We start from the raw sequence: 19496 nt of genomic DNA, 5'->3' as shown, positions 1-19496 counted from the left end.
TAAGAGACCCAGTCCCTGTCCTCAAAGGCACTTACAGTTTAGTGAGTGTGATAATCGCAGAGTAAGGCTCTGACTCTGAGCTGGACAACCTTAGCTGCAACGGTTAAGAGACTTGCAACCAGACTGCTTGTGTTCGAATCTCAGCTCTGCCATTTTGCAGCTGTTGAACTGGGCAATTTTACTTAATCTCTCCATGCCTGTGCCTTTGCCTATAAGATGGGGATAATAATAAGGTTGATACTGAGTCATAGGGTTGCTGGGAGCATCAAGTCAGTAGATGCAAAGGTATTAGAACCGTGCTTGGCACATACTAAGTGCTCAATAAGGGTTAACTATTCAGAAGTCTGGACTTCTACTGATTCCAGGCAAAAGAGACATACATACCCATGGAAAAATCATTACTTATACTGGAAAATAGTGCCCCCCAAACAAACTGTTAAGAACACTTGGGAGGATTTCTTTCCCATAACTTCTTGTATGATAACAAATATATTCTTATCTGTATTAAGAATTAATGAATGTATTAAGAACCTACTATATACATAGTCCTATGTTAGGCTCTGGTGATGAGTGTAAAAAATGATAGGTATAAAATAAAGTCCTTCTTTTCGAGGAATTTATAATCCAGTGGGGGTGGTAAGAAGCAGTGAAGAATCATAACCTCATTCAGGGTGGTTTCTGTGTCTGTGACAGAAGTTAAAAGGAAGAAGAGCCAAAGAAGGATGGCTTGGGGTTTGGCATGGGGATTTGAGGTGTCTTGGAGGTTGTAACTGGGGTTACAACAAGAGTGAGGTAGGAAGTGAGCCAGGTACTTTCGGAATCATCATCACAGTGACGAGAACTGAATCCATGGGAATGTAGGAGACTGCTCGGAGAGAGTCTGCACAAAGGAAAGGGCCGGAAGCAGAACTGAGTGGAAGTATTAGAGGTGTGGCAAGAGGCTGCAGTGTGAGTGGGTTGTATGGAAATAGAGCCAACAGGTACAGGCCACTTTTTCCTCAAGTAGGAAATGTGGATATTGGAGGAAGAAGGAGGACTGAGGGAAGGTCTTTGTTTTCCTCTGATGGGTGAGAGTCAGGTTCATGGAGTGGTCCTGCCACCTGCTCATCTGTGAGTCCTGGCAGCTGTGTGTTCAGCACTGCTCCATCCTAGGCCAACTGGAGTATCTTAGCAGCATCTCTACAGCAACTACCACACCCTGTCTACCCTGGGAGCTGGAGCATCGTGCTCAGCCTTCCTGGTTAACTCACACTGGGTGTGGCCTCCACCACTGGGGCAAGACTAGGCCCGTACCCAAGTCTTGCTGGACAGGGGCCCAGCCTCATGCCTAAACCCAAGACAGCATCTTATATCTATAAGGACTCTGTCTCCTGGCATGTGCATCAGCACAGAGTCTCACTCTGGTCACATTAGTGGCCATGTCCTCTTGTTCTCAACTATCTGGACTGCTGGTCCTTCCCTGGAATCGGCTAATCCTTTGGCTTCAGCTCACACCCCAGCTTCTCTCCATGCAGGTGTTGGCTCTCCCCTTCTCCACAGGGCAAATTATGCAGCTGAGCCTGTGCATTGCTGACAGCGGGCAGGGAGAGGAAGGCAACTGCCGGGGGCTTAGAGATGCAGCCAGGAGAAGGGGAGTTGGTGGCACCAGGTCTCCAAGAAGCCAGTGAGAATGAGCTCTGGTGTGCAGGTTTGCCTCATTACAGACAGTAACACTTCTTCCCCACAGACAAAATAAAAATGAGCTAACAAGAAAAAAAGATCTTTCAAATATGTCAGGCTGTTTACTGAAGGTTTTGCTTATATTATTATATTTAATACTCCTACCAGCACTATATGGAGGCCCTAATATCATCCCCAATTTGCAGATCAGAAAACAGAACCTGGAGCAATTAGATCCTTGCCCAAGGGTACACAGGTGATAAGGACAGAGCTCAGGCTATAATTGTGGCCTTGCTCCAAGGCCAGGCCCTCATTGTGTCCCCGTGGGAAATGTGTGCTAGAGAGGACACAGGAGTCTGGACCGGATTGCAGAGAGCAGAAGCTGAGGGGCTAATGTGGAATGCCTCTAGGTCGTAAAGGAAAGGAAGTGAGGTCATTTCCAGAGACAGGGCTTGGGGAGCTTAGTCATCTTCCCAGAACTTAACAGGAGTGGAAAAGGGTTGGAACGGCCACTGTGGGATAGTCAGGGGAATCGACAACATGACTAAAAGAACTGCTGGCCAGCAGCAGGGGCCCAGCTGGTGCTGCATAATGTGAATTTTGTAGTGGAACTGATGAATGCAGTTTTATGAGTTTCTTCAGCAACCTTTTGCTGCCCAAGTATGTAGAACCACAGAAGAGATGAAGCGCCTTTTTGCCCTCTCCTTAGGCTTCCGCACTTGGTTACAAGCCTGGAAGAGTGACATCATGTGCTGATGCACTGAGTTCTCTGCAGACAAGGGGGTTGTAGGGTCCCATGGGGCAAGGATGGGCCAGGTGATGAAGGAGGCTGGAGATGCGAGAGCAGAGAGTTCGTTGCTGAAGGGACTGACTGTGAGGAGGCCTATAAAATCAGAACGGGGCCTGGGAGGATTGAAAGGGGCTGGCTGTGAAAGGGGCTGGCTGTGAAAGGGGCTGGAGTGAAAGAGAAGCCCTTTGCAAAAAGGCATACATTAATGTTTGCACATCATAGCGGCCTAGGAAACAGCCACTTCCCTACTAACCTAGGGCGAATAATAACTTGCGTCAGGCAAGAATAAGGAAATGCTGATTTCATTCTGTTTACCCCCTAAGAAAACTGGGGGCTACAGGCTGGTAAAACATTGGCCATGGTAAAGACCTGGTGTTTACTAATGAGGTTGTATTACAACCACACTCTGCTTTCCAAAACAGCACCCTCAGGAGAAAAGAAATAAAGTCACTTTTTCTTTGGAGGCAGAAAATTTAACATTGTTAAACAATAACACTTAACATCGCTTAGCCCTTAGCCTTGGGCAACTCATAACTACCTAGTGTTAGGAATTGTCTTTTTCCTGTGCTGGCCAAGGCTCTGGCTTTATTTTGTGAAATGTCATTTAGCCTGGCAGCAGACTGAATGGGCCTACTTTAAAGATGACAGAGTTCCATGAAAGCATAGGAGGGAGCCCCTTGACCAGGGCTCCTCACCTACTCTATGCACTGCATGGCATTTTCTCTCTGTGTCAATGGCTCTAAATTTGGCAACATTATTGAGTTTATTTTAAAAGCTCCTGTGATGCTCTCTGCAAACAACATAGGAACCAAATCAGTCGGTAGCATATTAAATCCCCTTAAGGTTGGCCACCGACTTCCTATAGATAGAATTTTTCCTACTTTTAATTAAAAATTTAACTCCATAAATATTTTAAAGCTCCCTGCCTCTGTGACAAAGATGGATCCGGTGCCTACAGAGACATGCTTATCTCACTCTGCTGGCCAATGGAGAGAGCAGCAGAGCTGGAGTGATTCAATTAAGTGGACAATAAAATCTCGGGGGGTGGGAGACAAGAAAACAAGGGTGAATGTCACTGGTACTCAGAGCTGAGTCTGTGTACCATCTCAGAAGCTAGCAGTGTGTCCCCTCATCCCTGCACTCTGCATCTCGTTGGATAAACATGAATCACCCCCTACCATGGGTTGGGATGCTCTGCCTATGAGGAAGCTTTGCCTCTCCTTTTTAGACACTGAGACGGGAACTCAAGTTTGAGCTCCCTGTTTAAAAACTTGTGCCAGGGATGTCACTGCATTTGTCTGAGCCCTATTTATTCTCCATCACGGCAACTGCTGGTTGCCAGGTAGCTACCGAGGTCTGTTTGCACGTGCAACGAATCACTCCTACCATTGAGTGTGTGTGTGTGAGTGGACTTTTTGCCAAAATTATTTTCAGTCTAAGATGCTTCCCTTTCAGCTATGGTTTATTTTCTGGGGGCTGGCAGGATTTTGTCAATTCATACACTGTGATGACAGCTCCAGAGCAACAAACAGCATAAATGTATTGCCTTTGTCAGAAAACTCCCTCTGCAGTGTTTAATCCTAAAATAGACTTTCGTTTAGAGTCAGCCATGATCAAGCATTTCAGGACTTATTCGCAAAAATAAACAGGAGGTAGAAATTCGAGGACTTCATGTTACTGATGTGAGCATTTGTTGCACTATCATAAAAGGTCGATTTGCCTGCCTCCTTTACTAAATGAGAGAGTCTTGAGGATGAACTGGGACTACATCTCCAGTCTCCATACTCTCAGGGCCTGATACACAGAAGATGATCACTAGCTATGTGGGGAATGAATGAATGAGTGAAACACGAAGTTCTAGCATTATTTCTGTGCTTTTGATTTGTACCAAACAAATCCATTTCTACACTCGGAATGCAAGTTGGCCAGGAAGACATTGAACTGTTTCCAGTTCTCCCCGCCCCCCCATAAGAACATATACTTTCAATCTGCCTTAACCACAATTTCCATACACTTCAACAGTGAAAGCCAGAAATCTTATATTTAAAATAAATTTTGGAGACTACTTCCATTTTTAAAATGAAAACAATATACTAGGCCAGAGAAAAATAGGGAGAGGAAAAAAATCACGGATGAGAAAAAGAAAAAGCAACTATGAGACAACATATGAAAAAAGAAAACAGGGAGATAAATATAATACAGTTGTATAGAAGTGTTTAAAATATTGTATTTTGGGTATGCTGCCTAATCATAGAGTGCTAATGTGCTAAAAATTAGTTCTCTGCTAGATTTGAGATTTTACTACTTTTGAAAATCAACCTACTATTTATAAGAGCAGATGATCATTTAGGCTATGCCTGTTGTAATGTTCTGAATGTTATTTTTGTAAATTCACACACAGAAGTATAGCCCCCGCGCAACTCTAAACAGTAACTCCATCTCTGAGTTAGCACTTTGACAGCTCAGCTTTGATGACAAAGAAGCTCTACTTGGGGTCCTCCCTTTACCCCTTGAAAAGGTGATACTCTGTTTTGGTTGTCTGGCTGGTGTCAACCTTTCTTTGTTTCTTTTTTGTACTCGCTAATTCTCACACTCTCAACCCATTTAACTCCCATAGTAGTTGGACTGTATGTAATCCTGGAAAGGTTTTCTCTTTGTCATGGGCTACTGATAGCAGACTAAAATTACCGTTCATCTTGCAGATAACAGCACAAATGTCTGAGAATTGTATCTCATTTTTAGGGGCGTCTAGTTACAGCATAAGTGGATCATGTTAGGCGGAATCACCAAGTGAACTTTTCCCACGCGGTTGTTTCCTTCCCCCTCTGGGTCTGTGCCTCTCAGCAATATTTGCTTATTGCCTTGAGAACAGTCAGATTCCAATTCAAGCCAGGAGCGACTTCCCAGCTTCACATTCTCCCCTGTTTTTTAACACCCACATGGAACTCCAAGCTTAAGGCTGGCCTGCCCTTCCTTGTGGGCAACTCATAGGACAAAGGATTTACTGTTTTATTGTCTCTAAGCTTGGTGCAGGATGTTCAATACCATTTTTATAGCAATGGCTTAGGATTTCCATTCCGTATCTGATATTCTTGCTGACATGTTCAATTGCAGTGATATACTGTATTTTCCCTTTAAAAAGTAACCCACAAGTGCTTCAATTATTAGCACAGTTGTGAAAATGGCACTAGGGCTGTAGAAGAAAGCAGTAAGGTAAAATTTTAACATATTCCCTATTTCAAAGCCAGATTTTTATTTCACATAGACTGCTCTAAAGACTTCGTTTGCAGGTTAGCTAGTTAGGGGAGGCCCCTCAGTGGTCTACCTGGGTAAAGATGCGTACTGTCTCTCCATCCCATCCAAGCGGAGGGTGTGTGAACTCCCCTCTGGACCCTTTCCAGACACCTGTGGAGAGAAGAGTAATTAGAGATGAAGATCCATTATACACCCTGGTTACTGACAATGCATCTCAAAATGATAATCAGTGCACAAATCTGCAGCGGCCTGCCAAAAATCAACCCAGGAAAAGCAAGCAAGAGCTCAGCATCACTACAGGAACTGATGATCGAGCCACAAACATGGCATTTAACAACAAGTCACTTCTTTCAAAAAAAGGTCATTGACAAACTGACTCCTTCCTGTCCCCATGCCAGGGATATTTTGTAAGCTGAAAGATCATTTTCTTCTTCATTTTAAAATAGACTTCAGTTTTTAGAACAGTTTTACAAAAGAATTGAGCAGCTAGTAAAGACAGTTCCCATATACCCTGAACCCAGTTTCCCTATTACTACCATCTTACACTGATACGGTACATTTCTTACAATTAATGGATCAATACTGATCCATATTATTAACTAAAGTCTGTAGTTTATTCAGAGGTTTACCTAATGTCTTTTTCTGTCCTCAGAATCCAATCCAGGATACCATATTATATTTAGTCATTATGCCATCACAGGCTTCTCTTGGCTATGATAAGAACCCTACGTTTATCTGTCTCCTTTTCTTTTATTTTAACATTTACTTGTGCATATTTACGGGGTACAGTGTGTTGTTTCAATACATGCATATACTGCACAATGATTCATTTAGGGTAGACAGCACAGTTTTGTACCCGTTAGTCCACCACTTCTCCTCCCCACCCCCCACCTCCTTCCCTCCCAGCTTCTGGTGACCATTATTTTACTCTCTACTTCTATGAGAACCATTTTTTTTTTTTTGGTTCTACATATGAGTGAGATCATGCAGTATTTGTCTTTCTGTGCCTGACTTCCTTCACTCGACATGATGGTTTTCAGTTCCATCCATGTTACTGTAAATGATAGAAGATCATTTCTTTTTATAGCTGAGTAGTATTTGATTCTGTATATATGCCACACTTCTTGTTTATACATTCATCCATTGATGGGTACTTAGATTGATTCCATCTCTTGGCTATTGAGAATAGTGCTGTGATGAACATGGGAGTTCAGGTGTCTTTTTAATATATTGATTTCATTTCCTTTGGGTATATACCTTGTAGATGGATAGCTGAATCATAAGGGAGACCTATTTTGAGAAGGATCCCCCATACTGTTTTCCACAATGAAGAACCCTATTTTTAAAAAGCACATTTTCCAAGAAACCTTTCTTAACTAATAGGAGTTGATAGCAACCATTTACTCCGTAGTGTCCAGGAAGCCCTCCCTGACCACACTGAATATCACTTAGTTCCCTTCCTTACAGACGACCACAGAGAAGTGGTTAACTATTTTCTTTCTAGTGATATTCTTTATTGGTTTTTTTCCTTCTGATGCACTTCCTGTGTTCACCTCTTTTGGAGATTTAAACATCAGCCTCTGAGACCCTGAAGGGCAGTGACTGGTTCCAGTAGGTTCTCAATAAAGTGTGTTGGTTTGTTCAATGTAAAGATCTTATATCTCATCCTTCTGTATCTACCATACCAACTAAAAATGGGATGAATGCATAGCAGGTATTTAAAAGTGCTTTTTGACTGATCAATTCCTCACCTGTTCACATTCACACATGTGATACCATGAGCCACTCATGTGCTTGCTTTTGTGCCAAGGTGGCCCTCACCCAATAGACATGGGAAAGGGAAATAATAGAAAACCCGGACTCTTATAACTGGGTGGGGAGGAGGAGAGTTTGCTAGTAAACACAGGAAGTAACAGTGTCAAGTCAGCAGGGGAAATTTTTCTAGGTAGTATTCAACAACCTCGAAGTTATTCTTTTCCTACCCGAAGTCCCAGCTGTCTATAAAGTGACCATCCCAGCTTGTGCTGGGTGTGTGCGTGTATGCGTGTGTTGTTGGGGGTGGTTGTGGATGTTGCAAGGCAAGTATACACACACGCTTAGAATAAGAAAGACTATTCTTGGTGTCTAATTATTGCAGGAGGCCCTTTAGAGTATGCCCTGGGAAACCTGTTTATATTTCAGCAATACACGGAAAAGGAGTAGCTGGAGTTATTTGACAGGGTAAGAGTCCAGTGAGCTACCTACGTAAAGATAAAGTGAGCTACCTGTACGCGTGGACTTTGAAGCAACTATAGACAGATCGAGAATTCTCTGCATTAGGATAAAAGCCTTTCAACCAAAGATCAGAGGCAAGGATGGTGACAGAGAGACGGGATAAATAAATAGAAAAGAGAAGGAAGTGAAGGACAGATGTATTGTCCTCAGTCACTCCAGCCAAAGGTTAGTTTTCTTTATTTTAAACTGTTTCTTATAGAGAAAGATTTCATGGAATACCAGAACTACATGGAAGATAATTAATTGTGGTTGTTGGAAAAACACTATGCTTATGTATCCCTAGCGTGGCTCCAGACATTTACAAGTCCTTTTCTTGTAGTCATAAAGCTCCAAGTTAATACTTTGAGCACTGTTATCAAGAACTGGCCTGGCCTGATGATGGCAGCCAATATCCTGGTGTCTTGGGGAGGCAGCCCCTATGCCTGTTGCTGTTCTGGTGAAATGTAAGATGATCCTTATCCTTAAGGAACTTTCTGTCTTTTTGGGAAAAGAAGCATTAGAAATGAAGTAAGGAATGATACAGAATGATGTACGACAAAACGCTATGCAAGATATTACAGCAGTAGCACAGGTGAGGTCTGGAGGTACTAGGGAAAACTTCATGGAAGTAGCAGAACTCAGGCCAGGCTTTAAAAGGTGGGCAACATGCTTTTACATCAAAAGTTATTCTGTTCTTCACCAATTCTGTATATATTTATGTGCTTCTCTATTAACATTGCAAGATCATTAATGCATCATTCAGCTAGTGATTACTGAGCACCTACTGTATCCCCATGTCAGGTTAGGCACTTTATTCAAAGTAGGGAAGAGATCCAACCCCTGTTCTCCAGGAGAAAGACTGCAAACAATTATGGTACATTGAGGTCACTGCTAGAGTGGAAGTCGGAGGAAGGAGGCAGTGGGAGTCTGCAGGAACAGATACCGAAGTCCACCTGGGACAGCTGAAGACAGTTTCGTACAGGTGCTGATGCTTCAGCTAAAATTTGAATATGAATGTGGAAGAGTTTTTCTGGGGGACATGGGTGGGGGGCTGGTTAGGAATAACTGGCCTTCTAAGTAGAGAGAACAAAAGTGAAACAACGTGGAGGCACACACACACACAAAAATATTGTGTTTTCATGGAATGTCAAGGTTTTGGTAAGGCAGAAACAGAGGGTATGAAGAAAAGAATATTATTAATTAGCAACAGTACTACTGGTGCTACTGCTATGGCTATGACTATTACTACCACTACCACAATTTTTTAAATAGACTATTCTTTTAGAGTAGTTTTAGGTTCACAACAAAATTGAGATGAAGGTACAGAGATTTCCCACATACCCCTGTCCCCAGACATGAGTAGTCTCCTTATTATTAACATCCCCCACCAGAGTGGTACACTTGTTGCAATAGATGAACCTACATTGACACACCATGATCACTCAACGTCCATAGTTTACAGTAGGGTTCTCTCCTGGTATTGTATGTTTTAGGGGTTTGAATAAATGTATAATGACTTGCATCCATTACAGCATCATACTTGCATAGAGTATTTTCAGTGCCCTAAAATCCTCTGTGCTCTGCCTGTTCATCCTTCCCTCCCCACAACTCCCAGCAAACACTCATCTTTTCACTGTCCTCATTGTGTAACTTCCAGAATGTGATATAGTTGGAAACATACAGTATGTAGCCTTTTCAGATTGGCTTATTTTACTTCATGAAATGCACTTAAGTTTCCTCCATGTCTTTTCATAGCCTGATAGTTCATTTCTTTTTAGCACAGAACAATATTCCATTGTCTGGATGTACCCCCATTTATTTATCCAGTCATCTACTAAAACACATCTTGGTTGCTCCCAAGTTTTGGCAATTATGAATAAAACTGCTATAAACATCTGTGTGCAGGTTTTTGTGTGGACATAAGTTTTCAACTCCTTTGGGTAAATATCAAGGAGTATGATTGCTGGAGCATATGGTAAGACTATCTTTAATTTTGCAAGAAACTGCCAAACTGTCTTCCAAAGTGGCTGCACCATTTTGAATTCCCATGAGCAATGAATGAGAGATCTCGTTGCTCCACTACCTCACCAGCATCTGGCGGTGTCAGTGCTCCCAACTGTGGCCATTCTAATAGGTGTGTAGTGGTATCTCATTGTTGTTTTAATTTGCATTTCCCTGATAACATATGATGTGGAACGTCTTTTCATATGCTATTTGCCATCTGTATATCTTTGGTGAGATGTCTTTTCAGGTCTTTGGCCCCTTTTTAAGTCTGGTTGTTTATTTTCTTATTGTTGAGTTTTAAGAGTTCTTTACATATTTAGGATAATAATCCTTTATCAGACACATTTTTTGTAAACATTTTCTCCCAGTTTGTGGCTTCTCTTTTCATTCTCTTGACAGTGTCTTTCACATAGCAGATATTCTAAATTTTAATGAATTCCAGCTTCTTAATTTTTTTTTTTCATAGATCATGCCTTTGGTGTTATAATTAAAAAGTTATCTCTAAACCCTAGGTCATCTAGAATTTCTCATATGTCATCTTACAGGAGTTTTGTAGTTTTTAAGATTATTTTTGCAGTAGTGTGAAGGTTCCAGTGATGGTCTGAGCCAGAGATGATAAGAGCCTAAACTTGGGGATTTTCCAAAGGATGAAGACAAGAGAGTGACATAAGGATGTTAAGGAGGTAGGATCAATAGGATTGAATATGACTAAAGGGAAGGATGTGTTTAGAATAATACCCAGGCTTGTGAGCTTAGCAGCTAGGTGGGTTTTGGAACAGTCATCAAGATGGGAATACAGGAAGTACAGATTCAGGAGTAGGAGGGTGAGGAGGAAATACTTAGACATATTGAGCTTGAGCTGGGATCTTTGATAGACAGTTGAGTATAAAGGTTTGTAACTTAGAAGAGAAGTCTGGACTAGAGATATTAAATTAAGAAACATTCGGCATATAGATGGTACTTGAAACCTTGGAAAGAATGCCCACAAAAGTCCAGAGAGACAAAGTAGAAGAAAAGACATGCAATGAGAAGAGAGAGAAGAGAGAAGAATAGCAATAATATTCTTAGGAACACAAGTAGAACCCAGCAGGAAGTCTGAGAAAAAGTAGTTGGTCCAGAAGAGTAGCAAGAGAGATCATTGTCACAAATCAAGAGAAAAGAATTCCATGAAGGAGGGAGTGGTCAACAGTGTCTAAAGTAGTCAAGAGCCTCAGTAAGATGAGGGACTGGTGCATATGGTGTGTTGGCACACTTTACCCAATCTTCCCTTCTTGTAGAGTGTCACCCTGAGCTAGGAGCCTTGAAAGCTAAAAACTACCCTTCCCAGAGCTCACTTATAGCCTATGTAGTGGCTGTGATTTAAGTTAGGCCATAACATTCAAGAAATGGTATTGAGGCACTGGATACACTTCTGCTGTTTATTCTGGCAAGAATGACTAAAGGTATGCTTGGTTTTATTGTGACAGCTTTAGCAGATGTGGAATTGCTCGTTTCTGGGGTGGAGTGTAGATTTTATAGCTGGTTTTGGAGTTAGTGGTGGTAGAGGTGACTTCCTGATTGTGGTACCTTCCTAATCATGGTGGCTCCTGATATAGGCATTGTGTGGTCTGGAGCCTAAAGCTTCCTGTATAGAGTAGCAGCAGCTCCCTTGGTAGCTCAGTTCTGTAGTGTGGCTTGGAAAATCATTCCTGAAAGCTTATCCAAGGATTTCTTTCTTTAACCTTCCTAATGATTCTGCATGCCCATTGCTATGGGGCAATAAATTTGTTCCTGCTTAAATTAGCTAGAGTGGATATTGTTCTCTGCAACTCAACAGTGACCAATATAAGGTCTGAAAAAGTACATGTTTGAGTTGGCAATAAGATGGTGATTGGTGCTTTACTGAGGGTGATTTCAGTGGAATGATGGGGAAATACAGATTCTATAGTTTTCTAATAAATAATCACTGGTATACTCCCTTATGCTACCATGCTCACAAAATGAAATTGATATTTTCAAGTAAATAAACAATTGTTAGTGTCTCCTAAGTAGAGTAACATGCTAAGTACTCTAAGACATAGAGATGAGAAAAAGTCCTCTTCCTCAGGGACACATGGTTATTTAATGGAAATGATGGGAATAAATTTGTATTCCATTATTTAAGAATGTTTTTTCTCCCTAAATTATTATTGTGGAAAACCACCCAAAGATGATATCAGTTAACATTTATAAATATATACTATTTTATTGGTATATAAATATTGGTATTTTCTCTTTATTATTGGCATTTTCTTGTGCTATTAGATATATTTCAAAAACATGCATTTTAATTGCTATGTAAAATCCCATTATATGGATAAATCATAATTTATCTAATCTACTTCTATAATTGTATCAATTTTTAAGATCTCAATACAAGAACATAAACTGAGTTAAGGACAGCATCTTCAATATATGGTGCTGGGAAAACTGGATATCCACCTGCAGAAGAACGAAACTAGAAACTAGATCCCTATCTCTCATCATATACAAAAATCAACTCAAAATGGATTTACGACTTAAGTGTAAGACCTGAAACTATAAAACTACCTGAAGAAAACATAGGAGACACACTCTAAGACATTGTTCATGGCAAAAATTTTATGGGGAAGACTTCTAAAGCACAGGCAACAAAAGCCAAATTAGACACATGTGATTATTTCAAACTGAAAAGAAACAATCAACACAGTAAAGAGTCAACCTGCGGAATGGGAGAAAATATTTGCAAACTATTCACCTGACATGGGATTAATATCCAGATCATATAAAGAACTTAACAGCAAAAAACCAAAAACCAAACAATCCAATTTAAAAAATGGACAAATGATCTGAATAGATATTTCTCAAAAGAAGACATACAAATGGCCAACAGGTATATGAAAAAATGCTCGATATCACTAATTATTTGGGAAATGCAAATCAAAACAAGAATGAGATATCATCTCACCCTGGTTAGAATGGCTATAATCAAAAAGACAAAATAACAAATGCTGGCAAGGATGCAGAGAAAAGAGAACTCTTATACACTGTTGGCAGAAATGTAAATTAGCCATTATGGAAAACAGTATGGAGGCTCCTCAAAAACTAAAAATAGCAATATCACTACTATGTATTTATTCAAGGGAAGGGAAATGAGAATACTGAAGAGATATCTGTACCCCCATGCTTATTGAAGAACTATTCACAATAGCCAAGATATGGAATCAACCTAGGTGTCAATCTACAGATGAATGGATAAAGAAAATATGGTATATATACACAATGGAATACTACTCAGCCATGAAAAAGAATCAAATCCTGTCATTTGAAGCAGCATGGATGAGCCTTGAAGACAGTATGTTAAGTGAAATAAGTCAGGCACAGAGAGATAAATATCACATGTTCTCATTCATATGTGGGAACTAAAAAAAAATAAGTAGAACTTTTAGAAGTAGAGAGTAGAATTATGGCTACTAGAGGCTGGAAAGAGGAGGGAGGAGGAGAGATAGGGAGAGATTGGTTAATGGACACAAAAATAACAGCTAGATAGGAAAAATAAGTTCTAGTGGTGTACAGTAGTGCTAGGCATCTATAATTAGAAATAATTTATTATATATTCTCTAGTGGCTAGAACAGAGGAGCTCAAATGCTCTCATCATAAAGAAATGATACATTTTTTGCAGTGATAAATATGCTAATTACCCTGATTTGCTCATCACACATTGTATACATGTATTGCAATATACCTCTGTACTCCATAAATATCTACAATCAACACATGTCAATTAAAAAATAAATTCCTTTGGTGGGGGAAGAAATGGTGGTGATATAGATTAGTGTTCTGGGTATGAATATTCCTGCAAATAGCTGTAAATGGCGGTTAGAAAATTAGAGATAAAAGGTTGCCAAAGAGAAGCTAATCCTAAGAAGTTGTAGTTAAGTCCTTATTAAGTCCTTAGGAAGTCAGGCCACTTGAGGAGGGAGTGAGGGGAGAGAAAACAGGCACAGGCATTTATAAGCTCATTTCTCATTTTGCTATGTCCTCAACGAGACTCAAAAATGTTCCTGCTTGAAGAACTCCTTATTAGGTAATTTCCCTCATCACAAAAAAATAAGGTCAGCAGCTTCAATCCAATTAATTTTTTTTAAAGCCCTTTATCTTGCTTGGTATCATGAAGGGATTTTTTTTTTAATGTAATGACCTAAATATATGCCTGATAGAAACAAATTTGACTTAAGCCATAACAGAAACCTAGTCTTTTACATAACATTAGAACTTACACCTGGATTTTGGACATATTTATCTTACTATTATTGACACAGCTCAGGAAAGTAAAACTCAGAGAGCTTATTCAAAACAACTTAAAGAGCTCATACCTTGGTGTGCCTTGCCCGTGGTGACCCTCTTTGGCTAGATTACGACAACCTATGACAAACCTATCAGGAGGTGTTTGGGAGGGACATTGAATTAAGATGCTTTTAGTCCAGGAGAGTTCTCCCAATTTCATTCATTCAATACCTGCTGCCAGCAGGGGTGTTGAAAGCCTTGTTAAAATAAAGCTAATAGTCTTTTCTCTATGAAAGGAAGGAGCTTGCTGCTTACATTCAGGGTTCCTTAAGTTAGTATGTATTTCTAGCCCGGCATTGCTAAAAATCAGCAGTTTCATAAAGCAATATCTTAAAGAGTCCATTTAACTCCCCTATTTCCCCCATTTGCAGATTAATGGCAGAGGGGAAGATATAATGCCCTTTCAAACATTTTTAAACAATTCATTAAAAATAAAAGAAGGAATCACATAAGATTTTTCTGCAAATGTGTGATGATAAAAAGTGGAAACAATTCAAAATTAACATGTTTTCCAGCTTCTATAGGCTAGGAGACATTTTTATCAATGTTGTAATTTATGTACTGTAAGCCAATTTTCCCAAGAAAATTTAAAAGCTGCTGTGATGAAAAGGGCCTGCAAAGTTACAGCATGGCTTTTTCACCTATATTTAACATCCTCATTTACAAATATGTCCTACTCAGATCCATTACAAAAAAATGACTTTCATGCTGCCAGACACATCATAAGATGCAAAGTATAAAAATTTAGATGCCATTTTAGGAAGTGTGCCTTTCATTTCAAGTTGGTATCATGACAGATATTTTTCAACTGTGTTCCACATTTCCAAAAGCCTTCTTTTAATTCCACTGCTCTTACCTAGTTATAGGTTTGGCTGAAAGATGTTTAAAGGAATCAACACAATAAAAACTTCTAAAAAGTTGTAAACTTGGCCTTAAGCATCTTCTAATCTTAAGGCATTATGCTAAAATGCTACGTGTCTGGAGGGAAACTAAGGACAATGCTCTATTTGAACAAAAAGAAATTAATCAGAGTAGGTTGTTTAATTATTTCTCTTTGGCAATGTGAAGTTTAAATCTGAGCTATGCATTTGCAAATATGCTATCCAGAGGAGCAAAAGAACACACACTCATTCAAACCATTTTTTCTGAAGTGTTTGCTTTCTCTAATTCGATTTCAGTAATTTTGTCAAATAACTGGGTATTCAACTTATAGACTAGCTTAGAATATCTGTTAGTTTAGAAAATACAGCAAATAAAATATTTTAAAAATAACTCTTCTAACCATTCTGTGCCTACATTTTTCTCCCTTGTAAAAAGTCAGGGTTAAAATGGAAATCCTTGAAGTCTCTTCTCACTTGAGCACATTTATAAAAGTTATCTTGTGTATTAGTTTCCACATTTACACTGACTGCTTATACTTCATTAACAGAGTAACTGTATGTAGGTACATAAATATTTTATAGCTGAATGACAAACATAGCAAAGTAATCTGCAACATTGTGAAATTATAAAGTATTTATTGAGATTTAATCATGGAATCTTATGATAGCAACATCCAAGTACTAGCTTTATGTACACTGGACCACAGCGTCTTAATAACCTGAACTATCTTTGTTATGATTGTCTTTGCAGAAAATAAAATCAGACATTTCCTGCCAGGTCTGTTTGTGTCTGGGCCTAAGATACAGTTACCATAGAAACTATGATTGTGGATACAATCTTACAAATTTGGCTTCATCTATGAGATGCACTTTGTGTGTGTGCATGTGTGTATGTGTGTGTATGTGCATGTGTGCGTATGTGCCTTGCCAATAAGCTTGAAGAGCAAACTCTGGCTCTATGACATTAATTAAAGATCTAGACACCATTCCTCATTTCCTTTCCCCCATCTGTCTACCTACAAATAGAGATATTGCAACACTAGCTAAAATGTAAACTCATATTTGAAAAAAGACAAAGATCTGATGAAAAGAGAAAAAAAGGTATTAGGAAAAGCAATGCCTAAGAAATCTGTCTGTCACCTCTTCTATATTCTCCAGGAGCAATGTAAACAGGAATTTGGTGGAGTCTTAGTGACATCAATCACTAGATACTAGTCACCAGAACTTTCTGAATTTGGTTTCTAATTTTTCCTTGGATGTATTATGTGAGTTATTTATTCCTTACTGTTTTATTTTATTGTACTCTGTGACAGTATTCTTTTACTCATCCCAAAGGCAAGTTGACTCAAAATATGTCCATATCTTAAATGATATAGTAGTTCTTTCACATTATTTATATATAATTCACATATAAGTTCATACTATCTCTTTTAGCTGATAAGCCCTATAAAGGATATTCATTGACTAAACTCTCCAGCATATTTTTAAAATATTTTCATCTAATAAGACTAAAGAAGCTGGCCAGTTAGCTCATTTGGGGGAGTGTGGTATTGGTAACATCAACATCAAAGGCCAGTCACCCATAAACAAACAAACAAACAAACAGATTAGTAAAAGAACACAGTAACTAAACAGGTCAAGACAAGGGGTCTTCAAAAAGTTCATAGAAAGATTCACATTAACTTTTAATTCTATTTTTCCATGAACTTTCTGAAGTACCCTTGTGTATGTAAAATTTTCACCTTTTCAGAATGTTTCTTTTTTCTGTTTCAGTCAGTGGGAGAGTTCTGGTCACTTCCATTTACTAGAAAGAAAGCACTCTTCACAATCAGGGTTGTGAGTTACACTCAATGCTACGATTTCCACCTCTGCCTCATTTTACACGTGAGGGAACAAGAGTTCAGAGATACTTAAGTGACTTGCCTAAGGGTCATAGAATGGCACAGCCAGGATTTGAACTGAGGTCTGTCTGACGCCAAAGCAACACCCCTCCTCCCACTGACAGTGCTTCCCATCTGTTGGCAGTGGTCATCATAGTTACTATTGCTCTATTTCCTAAATGAAGAACTGAGACATAAGACCTGAAAGTTCACATGAACTATGGTGACAAGGAGATGGGATATGTGAAATTGTAACTGTCTGCAAGCATTCTGAATTTCTTCATGGTCATCAAAGTTATATTACTGAACTCCAATTGCCTAGCAATATTTATTTGATATAGCTCGGAGGCATTGATATATGTATATGTGTTAATTTTTTGGTATAGCAAAAGTAACTTCTAATAAAGAGCTGTGTTTTATAAAAAAAGAAAACAGCCTGGTTTATGTACAGTTTTTTCAGTTATTCATACACGGTGTCAGGACATAGACTTGGTTTACAAGAACCCAGACTGTAAGTTTCATGAACATTCGGACGATGCCTCCTTTTTGTACCACTGCCTTCTCAAGGCCTGGCATATCACCTTGTTCATTAATATTTATTGAGTCAATGAAATAGAAGTCTCAAATATCTACTCAGTGGAAGTTAACATAAAGAATTAATCAGATTCCACAATGGCCAGCTAGATTTTGAACCAAACCTGTCAAGTAGCAGAAAACATATTACTCAAATGTTTTTAAGGGAGTTTTCCCCCATGACATCTGTCCTATGGTTATGCTTTATTAAGTCTTCCCCTTTTCTTTTGTTTACATAGCCTTGATTTTTCATATCCCTTAAAAATAAAAAAAAAGCTATAAATACTCTTACAACTTAGATTTATACTTGGATCTAAATTATGTAACTGCTTAGAGTGAGGGAAGACTCTTACAAGCTCAGAATGATAGCAGACTAGAAGGAGAACATTATCCAACAGAATGAACTGGACATGCTGGACATAACTGTTGATCTGAGCAGCTACCTCAATATGTGGCACCTATGTTATTCATGAAGTTATCAGATATATTTCATTACTAATGCTGGAGTCAAACAGGCATTTTCCCCAAATTTATATGAAGCAGATTATTTTGTGACTGAATACTTTATCAGCTGAATTCAAGTTCTAGGAAGATGAATGAAGACACGATGAGGAGACAGGTATAACTAAACAGACAACATCTGGAAAACTGATGTTCTTGTGTCAAAACCTGGTTTGAAAAACCAAACCAAATATATATACACACACACACATATGCACACAAACTATTCAATAGTTTTCTATTAACTAGCAATGAATGTTGAACCTCTTAGTCTGGTTTTTAAGGCCTTTAGCAACCTACAACAGCCTAACTTTCCAGCTTTATTTTGCCCCACTCATACTCGTACATGCTTGATGATTTGATCCCATTAGGAATTTTATGGATCCTGAAGTGTATTTTGTGACAATATTTCTTTAGTCTTTGTAGCTCTTCCCATGGTCGGGTTAGTGCCGTAAACATGGCAGGGGTTCGGTAAATGCTGACTGAATGAATGAATGAAGCAAATGAATGTCACTTTGTCTGTTTGTATTCATTGCTGTGAAGGGACAAAAACAGGTGGAAAAGAAGTGGATGAGAAAGACAGATTCTATAGAAGGTGGTGAGAGCATTAAAACACTGATAAACAGAGAAGAGAGCCTGGGGAAAGGGGTGTAGACAGGAAAAGAGAAAAAAAAAAAATCCTGAGGAACAGAGAAAAGTTGGAAAAGACAATGGGAATTATAAAAACAAAGCTATTGCAGTTCGTTCTAAATCTTAGAGTACAGGTAATTCCTGTCTTAAGATTCTCTCCATTAATCAAATTCTTGGATCAATCAGAACAGTCCATTCTTCCACCAGGCTGAGTAAAAACAGACTTTGCTCTTCTGATTAGGTGTACATATAGCATCTTATTTTCAAAGTCCTTAAAATGTGATTATTTTAAGTCAACATTTAAGGTTAGATTTGATATAATCATTTAATTGGGCATTGATTTATCTACACAGAACTCATTACTGAATTCTTCAATTTCACCAACATAATTTCCTTCCAAATTATCTTTTATCTAGATGCTGGAAGTCCTAGTGCTATGAACACTTTGCCAAAATCAGATGCTTTTAGATTTCTAATGCTGGCTGGACACAAACCCATGGAAGATTGTTGAAGAATAAGGCCTGCTTGCCAACTGCCAGATATGACTGCTTTTCACATAATTAATGTCATTCTTGCTGCTTGAGTACCATTTCCATCCTCTAATAATTTCCATTAATAGGGGAAGTTTCTGCAATAATTTCTGCGTCCTGCAAAAACCACTGTGGCTTCTATACACCTTTTAATCAAATTAATGACAATGGGTGAAAGGGAGATGGTTAGAGATT

The 19496-nt window shown here is 39.1% G+C and overlaps 1 protein-coding gene across 4 annotated transcripts in view; it reads right to left on the bottom strand.

Moving 5' to 3' along the window:
• The window catches only part of PARD3B (par-3 family cell polarity regulator beta), a 990710-nt gene that overhangs the window by 45974 nt on the left and 925240 nt on the right, over window positions 1–19496 (bottom strand). For 3 of the 4 annotated variants that reach the window (XM_063091525.1, XM_063091519.1, XM_063091512.1), the window contains one exon: window positions 5775–5854. In XM_063091525.1, the coding sequence (XP_062947595.1) occupies window positions 5775–5854 (80 nt within the window). Of the gene's footprint in view, window positions 1–170; window positions 210–5774; window positions 5855–19496 lie in introns of those variants that run through there. The other variant, XM_063091533.1, reaches the window with a different exon arrangement.

This window comes from Cynocephalus volans, chromosome 1 (genome assembly GCF_027409185.1).
Source record: "Cynocephalus volans isolate mCynVol1 chromosome 1, mCynVol1.pri, whole genome shotgun sequence".
Classification (NCBI taxonomy): domain Eukaryota; kingdom Metazoa; phylum Chordata; class Mammalia; order Dermoptera; family Cynocephalidae; genus Cynocephalus; species Cynocephalus volans.
Note: the sequence above shows the minus strand (reverse complement) of the source record. Positions and strands in the feature narration are given on the sequence as shown.